General features: G+C 30.8%; 1 protein-coding gene across 1 annotated transcript in view; it reads right to left on the minus strand.

The window, feature by feature from the left end:
• LOC111389143 (plant UBX domain-containing protein 1-like) overlaps positions 1 to 5,015 on the minus strand; it is a 5,970-nt gene extending 955 nt beyond the window's left edge. The window contains exons 1-6 of the mRNA XM_023014024.1: positions 4,803 to 5,015; positions 3,920 to 4,025; positions 3,764 to 3,832; positions 3,393 to 3,460; positions 2,974 to 3,103; positions 2,727 to 2,831 (exon numbers count right to left, since the gene is read on the minus strand). Coding sequence (XP_022869792.1) covers positions 2,727 to 2,831; positions 2,974 to 3,103; positions 3,393 to 3,460; positions 3,764 to 3,832; positions 3,920 to 4,025; positions 4,803 to 4,880 — 556 coding nt within the window. The 5' untranslated portion in view covers positions 4,881 to 5,015. The remainder of the gene's footprint in view (positions 1 to 2,726; positions 2,832 to 2,973; positions 3,104 to 3,392; positions 3,461 to 3,763; positions 3,833 to 3,919; positions 4,026 to 4,802) is intronic.
• Positions 5,016 to 8,025: the final 3,010 nt, after the last annotated feature.

An 8,025-nucleotide genomic window follows, 5' to 3' on the forward strand; every position in this document is an offset into this window, starting at 1 on the left:
CAAACCACCAAAAAAACCACAAAAAAAAAAAAAAAAAAAGGAACAAAAAAAAAAAAAAAAAAAAAAAAAAAAAAAAAAAAAAACAAAACACACAAAAAAAAAAAAAAAAAAAAAAAAAAAAAAGGGAAGAAAAGAAAAACGTAAAAAAGAGGAAGTAATTAAGAAACTCACCTAGTTGTTGGACTTATAGACTAATACGCAATAGAAATTCGTCATATTCCTTCACCGTCAATAACCTACTATATTTGTCATGCACGATTCTAGTACTAGAATTCTAGTCACAGAACCATTTTTCTCAAACAAATTTAAATGCTAGGTCGACAAACTTCTCAGGATTAATGGCAGGAGGTGGGACTTCAGACGTGGCAAACCCTTGCTTTCATCAAGAATTAGTGAATTACTATACTTAGTTAACAATAAACTGGCCAAAAAGAAATACGATGTGTTCTTGAATGTCTAACAAAGTCCAGATTGTTACATGCATAATGCAACACTCAGTCAACATTACTGCCGCTGCCTGTTCTATAATTATGTTGATCAGGAATACTACCACCACGAACCGTTGATAAAGTGTGTTCACCAAATAATACGGAAGGGCTGCTTCTCCTTTTCTGCAAGGTATCTGTTTCAGCTCACTCCCTTTCTAGGTTTTGCACCAAACATAAATCTTTAAGCTGCCGTGATATTTTTGGATTTTATCAAAGCAGTCAAAAAAATTGTTGTGATCAATTTTTCTATGCCAAACTTATAGGTATTTTCTCAGTAATTCTATACCATGTCATCTATACTCCCTTTAGCAACTACACGATTATTGTCGGTAGACTCAGTACTACTTTAATACTCATAACTATGGCCTAATTTTATTAATTTAGATTTGGCCCATTATTAAAAAATAATAATAATAATAATAATAATCACATGGAAGTCCATTATGTGAAATTATAGCCCACACCTTTTTTTTTCATTTTTCTTTTTGGGCTAAAATCCAAGTTGTTATTTAATTTTAATTAAATAATGGAGATAATGTTTTATTTTTATCTATTTTTGTTAGATTGAAATTTTAAAGGATTGAGATAAAATCAAATTCCTATTAAAATAATAGTTTAATTTAATCTATATTTTATTTAATGTTAAAAGACAATTGAGATAATGTTTCAATGTTATCTCTTCCAATTAAAGTTAAAATATTAAATTATAAAGATAATATTTTGATTTTATCTCTACTTTGTTTGATTTTAGAAATTATGGAGAGAATGTTTTTTTAATTTCAATTCATTATCTTATCACATTAGATGAAATATGGTCGAGACAATGATAAGATTTTATGACTTTTAAGATTCAAAGTTCAATTAAATTTGAACTTTCAAAGCATTGTGGCCTTGATAAATAGGTATCATATGTTTCATTTTCAAGCATATTCATATATCTGTAAAAAACACACAAATACAAATATAGTATATCTTTTAGTACGTGGGTCAACAGTTGAAGTCCCAAATATATTCCAATATTTCTCTTATCATTTTCACAAGATATAGTAAGTGTATAAGTATTTTTGTGAGATTATATACATACGTTAGATTTTTGGAACATTGATTATGAGGTCATGTATGTTCTAAGTTTGGACTAGGGTATTACAATAGCACTACGTATGAAAATTTCATACCCCCTACGTTCGGTATAGATTTTCATGTCTCACTATGTATGCATGTATGAAATTCCTTAAATTCTATACAAATATTAATCCATGTACTTATATACTTATTGAGATTGTCTCACACCCCCTTTTATCCCTTACAGGAAATTGATGGTTCGTGGCAGTTAAGGCATGAGAGAGCTGGTGAATTGGCAAGTAAAAGAAACCCACCAGGCTCACTTTTATTTATTTAAGAACTTATTTAATTATTGGTTTGGTATTAAAATTGCTAAATTTCTATTACTTTCTTTTATGTTGACATCAAAACTTTTTATGCATTCACTCTTAAAATTTCTTGATATTATTTAAATAAATTTCAAGCTTTTGAAAGTACAATATGATGTTCAAGATATGATTTTAGCGACACTCGAACTTTAGAATTCGGGTCATCACAACCCCCTTTTTATACCCACTGATTGCAACAACCATCCTAGATCATATGAGGTGTAATTTAATGTGTAGTTTCAAATAGAAACTTTGGATGAATGAGATATGAATATCGTTTCAATTTGGCCCACGAACGCACGAAGACCTAGTCAAGCCTTCTTATACCCACTCATTGCAACAACCATCCTAGACCATATGAGGTGTAAATTAATGTGTAGTTTCAAATATAAACTTTGGATGAATGAGATATGAATATCGTTTCAATTTGTCCGGCAAACGCACAAAGACCTAGTCAAGTTTAGGAAACAAGTTAATTATCTGCCTTTTGAGCCAATGATTTGGTTTCTACTGTACTTAGATAAAACGTGTTTACACTATAGTTCTATAGGAAAAATAACAGGTTCTAAGTTGCATATAATAGACATGTATATATATGACAATATAACACTTGGACCAGATTAATCTGTAAATACAACCCATGACTTTTGAGACCCATAAGTCATGGTAATTGCTAAACCAAATAATAAGCAAATGAAAGGGGGAAAGAACAACAGCACACTATGAAAGGTCGTCTTAACACAAACTTGAGATCTTTGGGCACATCATTTTTGTTTTTACCCTGAAGAACAACATAATATGCACTGACCTTTTGGCACATCATATGAAAAATACACAATTGCACCAGGCACGAAGCCAGCGGAATAAAAATCCTGTGACATCTCCATTATTTGCTTTTTGGGAGGTGTTGTATCTGAAAATATTTAAGAAGAAAAGACCTTAAGGTTACTTCGGTACCTATTCTTTGGTAAATGTAAGATAAAAATAATAATAGAATAATAATGTAAGATAAAAATAATAATAGGATAATAACTTTGAGTTGAGAAGGTCCTCACATAGATAAAATGGCAATTCTGGATGAGCAACGACTTTCATGAGAAGATCAACTAGACTCTGAATTGTTTCCAATGCATGAAATGATGCCTCTAATGTGTAATTATCAGGAAAACGAACTCTGATAACAGCCTGTTGCTTAAAGAGAGTGAATTTTGTGCGACAATAAAAATCTTAAACGATGTTTGATAGAGATTAAAATTGGATTTTTTAGTAGATTGTAATAGAAATTTTTGAAATGTGTTGTTGAAAAATCGTGGGACTCATGAAAAAGTGGTTAATATTGATTGTTTAACTTTGACTTAAATTAAAATCAAATTTTAATCACAACCAAACATTGGCTTACTAAATTTATAGGGCGTGCTATGAATAAACTTTTATATTAGCATGAAATAATATCTACACGTAAGGATCAAATTACCTTCGTTATCTTTGACCTACGAGTAGCTTCTTCTGCTTCACGAATTTTTCGAGTCTTCAGGTATTTATCTTCAGATGTAACCAAATCATACAAGTATTAGAAATTTCAAATCATAAATCTAAAGATAATAAGCTCCTTTTTACATGTGGCAATAACATACAAAGCAAGCACAACGGAATTTTCAAGTCTTCAAATATTTATCTTCAGAAAGTATCAAATCATACAAGTATTAGAATTTTCAAATCATAAATTTCCAGATGCTCATCTCCTTTTCAACATAAGTTAAAAAAACATACAGAACGATCACAGCCTGGGATTTAATTTGACACATAATCATCTGTATATAGAGATAATTTTTTTCTACGTATTACCTTCCTTTTTTGTAGACATCAGCCGAAAATAGTCCTCTGCTGTAAAATCATAAAAGTCATCTGGCTCCTCTGAAAGAAGCGAGAATAGAACCATCAAATATTCTATTATCTCAAAAGTTGGGAGGAAAATGGACTGAAACATCAACAGGATCTTACCAGTGCTTGGAACGTCACTATTATTTGCAGAGGCTCTTGATGTTTCGAACACACGGATATCCCGCCCATATTTTTCTTTGGCAGCTGCAAACTTTTCCTGAATAACCTGAGAAGAAACAGCTTATTCCCACAGATATAACATATTACTGAAGAAGGGTATACTTAACAGTAGCTGATGATAAAAAATGATTCCGTGAAAAACTGCTTCAAAGTAAAATATAAATAGAAGTGGCTAAATTAAAGAAAGAGTTTATGCATTTCAATATAAGGAAATGACCGTCAAGGAAAAACTGAAACTCGAACAGAGACAAAAAAATTAATAATAATAAAAATAAATTAATTAATTAAATAGATCTTGTTACATTAATCTTCCTTCTGCTTCTTATAGCATTTTGTAATGACTTCAGGAATGGTATAGCAATTAGGAGCCACCCCTGGCGCCCCATTTCTAATTTTTACGAAGACTTTAACACACACACCTGTTTAGATAATTGTATTGACATAATTGCACCAAATATTGATAATTCCTTTAATAAATCAAGCAGAGATTCAAAACCAAATTAATTAAAATATATAGTTAAAAATCTGTGATACTGAAGTTGCCGTATCAAAAAATCAACCTCATCATGTATAGGTTTATTAAAGTTCCTTCACCCATGTTTAATTTTATCAACCGTAAATTAGACAATATTGTACGGAATAGAAGATGCGAACCGAAAAAGTTGCCACCGTCATTGAAAATCAACCAAAAAATTCCAATCAGATGAGAGTAAAATAAAAAAAAAAAATCTATCACAAGTACTTCATCTAGATAAGAAAAGATATAACGCAACCGATACGCATAAAGTATGGGAAATTTTCAATCATGAAGAGATTCTTCTACCTTGACAGATTCAGGGTCCATGAAGTGAAGAGTTGTGAATCTTCCGCGTTTCGAAGCTGGTGAGGAACCAATTATCATCACCGACTTGAACAATCTCAAATCACTTTTTCTCTCGGTTTTTCATGGGTTCTCAGCATTTATATTTCGTTATCTTGTTCGCTGCGTGTGCTTGAGTGAGAATTTGGCTTTCTAACATTTTAGGGCCGCCTTGGAGTTTTGAGTAAAAATCGCTTATTAAGCCGAACACTATTTTTCCAAAAACACATTTTTAATAAAATTTATTTTCGATGATACATTCTCTCGTAAATGATATTATACGTAAATCTAAATTTTTTTCTTATTTTTCAAAAACACACTCTTCTCCGAAAAGTCATTATTCCAAAGAAAAACATTTTTCCCAAAAAGTTCATTTTAATGGAGCCCAAATAGGAACTAGAAAATTAAAATTACATATATGCCCTTAAATTTCTTTACCCCCAAGTGATATTTTATTTATAAGTAATTTTTACATATAAGTTAATATTTAACTTTAAAAAGTTATTACTTCAAATTTTAAGTTAGTTTTTTACTAAATTTTAAAATTATAAGTTAATTTTGTACTCTTAAGTAATTTTTACACATAAGTGAACTTTGTACTTATAAGAAAATTTTATATTTTACAAGTAAATTTTTATCATGTTGGTAGTGTTTTTACTTTACAAACAAATTTTTATATAAAAGTGAACTTATAAGTAAAACTTTTAATTATAATGTAATGTTTTTGCTTATAAATAGTTTTTTTAGTTAATATATTTTTATTTATAAGTTAGTTTGAATAAAATATGTTATTGAAAATAATTATTTTATAAATGGTAAAATTATAAGAGAATATGATAAACGATCTAAAGTCACTGGTTCAGAGAATTGAGAGAAACTATCGAAATTACACTACAAATCAAAACTGATACCTAAAAAAAAATCAGCAAGCACCAAATTTTTTCAAACCTTTTAAGTCCACCCAAAATCTATCAAAATCAGCGAAAAAATAATAATAATAATCACCATGGAAGAGGCTTCCTTTGGGGAAGAAGTAAAAGTCATGTGGGAACCAATAAGGGCACATCCTGCGATTTACCTCCCTGAGCAGCTGAGGGGCCGGAGGTTCAGGGACGAGGATATATAGTTTGGCGCAAGCTGGGACACCTCGTTAAAAAAAAAAAATTAGTGAAAAATAAATAGATAAAACCTTTAGGGACTGCGAGCATAGTTATCAAACTCGACCCCGTTGTCAATCCCAAAAAATCATCGAGTCACTAGATTAGTAGTTCAACAGGTGGATTTGTAGTTCAACAGGTGGATTTGTGCTAGATCATATTTTCAAATTTTTTTAAAAAAAAATTAAAAACAAAAAGATAAAAACCTGGATTGAACTCTTTCCAGATTTCACATAAACTCGTTCGATTGAGTTCCTTTATGAAGCGATCTGAACGATTCTTGATCGGTGCATTTGTAAGAGAACCAAATACTGCCTAAACCCTAGATCTGTTTTGATTTAAATAACTATGATTGCGAGTTCTTCATGTTTTCTTCCCAATTTAAGGTAAAGTTGCAACTGAAAGTTTTTGTTCCATTTTTCAAGTGTGCCTATTTGAAAAGTTGCAATATCTCTGTGTTGAATAAGTTCAATAAGTCGCTCGCTGCACAAAAAAATTGCTTCTAGAAAATTTTAGTGTTTGTTTGCATTTCACAGTGTTTTAAAAACCGACCCGATTATCGACCCAGAAAAGGTCAAAGGTCAAAGGTTAAAATGTTCAATCGGGATCAAACCGAATGCAATAAATACATACAAAAATAATAAAATACTATGAAAACAATAATTTTTTTTAAAAAAAATTCATATTAATAATTTATTAATTAAATTCATTATTCTATAATTTGTTAACATTTTTGTTATGCCACCATCCCGCATTGCGAGTTTATGAAACCACTAAAGAGAAGTGAATATATATAACGTGTTATCTCGCATTGGAAGTTTATAAAACGATTTGAGAGAAGTACATTTATAAAATGAATTTGTCATCCAATATTTTTCTATGAGCCTTTGAATTATTGTTTATGTTCATGAGGCCCATTCATGAAATTGAAAATTTTTAAAATAAAAATAAATAAAAAGGGAAAACTGCAACCGGTTCACCGGTTTATGGTTAAACTGGTTGATTCGATGAGTTTTTAAGTGGTTTAGTCATCAGCAGTTAATCGAACATGATTGACCCAATTTTGGGCCTTGTCCCCCATTTTACTGGTTGAACCGATCAAGCCGGACCGATTTTGATAACATTTGATTTCATCATAAGTTCATTATTATTTAAAATTTAAAGTCGAGTTTTTTAATTTTAATCACATATTTCGTATAACTCATAATTACTATCCACTCATCCATTATTCATTTTATATTAATTATAATTTTTTAGCAACTTAATGAAACCCGAAAATAATTGAGGAACTACCTATCCTTAAGCCAGCCAACACGTTCCCTATCTTTAAGCTAGCCAACAAGTTCAATTGGCTTCAATTCATCTACATCGCACCATATTATGTTTAAATTGATGTGGCCCTCCGGGACATAGTCCAGTGGTGCAAAGGATAGAAATGAGATTATTTCACGCTTTGCTGGCAGCCGCAATGTGGGAGTTCGATTCCTGATACATGAAATTGGACTCCTTGTAGGCGCAATATACAGGCAGCTCTTGTACCCTAACCTGTTGGAACATATCCCGCGATTTACCTCCCTCACAAAACTCTAGGAGCGAGGCGTTTTTTTAATTGGTGTTGTGTAGTTTATGCTCGGTGTAACTTATCTAATAAAGTAAGTTATTAAAAAGGTCCACACCATGTGAATAACTACAGTGAACAATTATCGAACAAAGGAGTTGAGTTGCAAATGAGCTAGTTGATAAATGAGAAATCTACAATGGTACACCGTACTACACACCACGTAAACGTTTCACAGCAGGCCCTTTCCACAAAATGAAAAATCCCCTTACATGCATCGAGAGTGGAAAAATGAATATTATTCATAACTAAAATTTGTCGTGTCTTCAATAGTAGAAAGAAACTGTGTCTCATATTCAATACTATACAGAATTTTTAAATGTAATTTCAAGATTAGGATTTTATTTAAATAATTATACCCCTATTTGAAGTAAGTGAATTATTTTTTATCGTAAAATGAACGTAGACAAAT

The sequence above is a fragment of the Olea europaea genome, unplaced genomic scaffold (assembly GCF_002742605.1).
Source record: "Olea europaea var. sylvestris unplaced genomic scaffold, O_europaea_v1 scaffold567, whole genome shotgun sequence".
Taxonomy (NCBI): Eukaryota; Viridiplantae; Streptophyta; class Magnoliopsida; order Lamiales; family Oleaceae; genus Olea; species Olea europaea.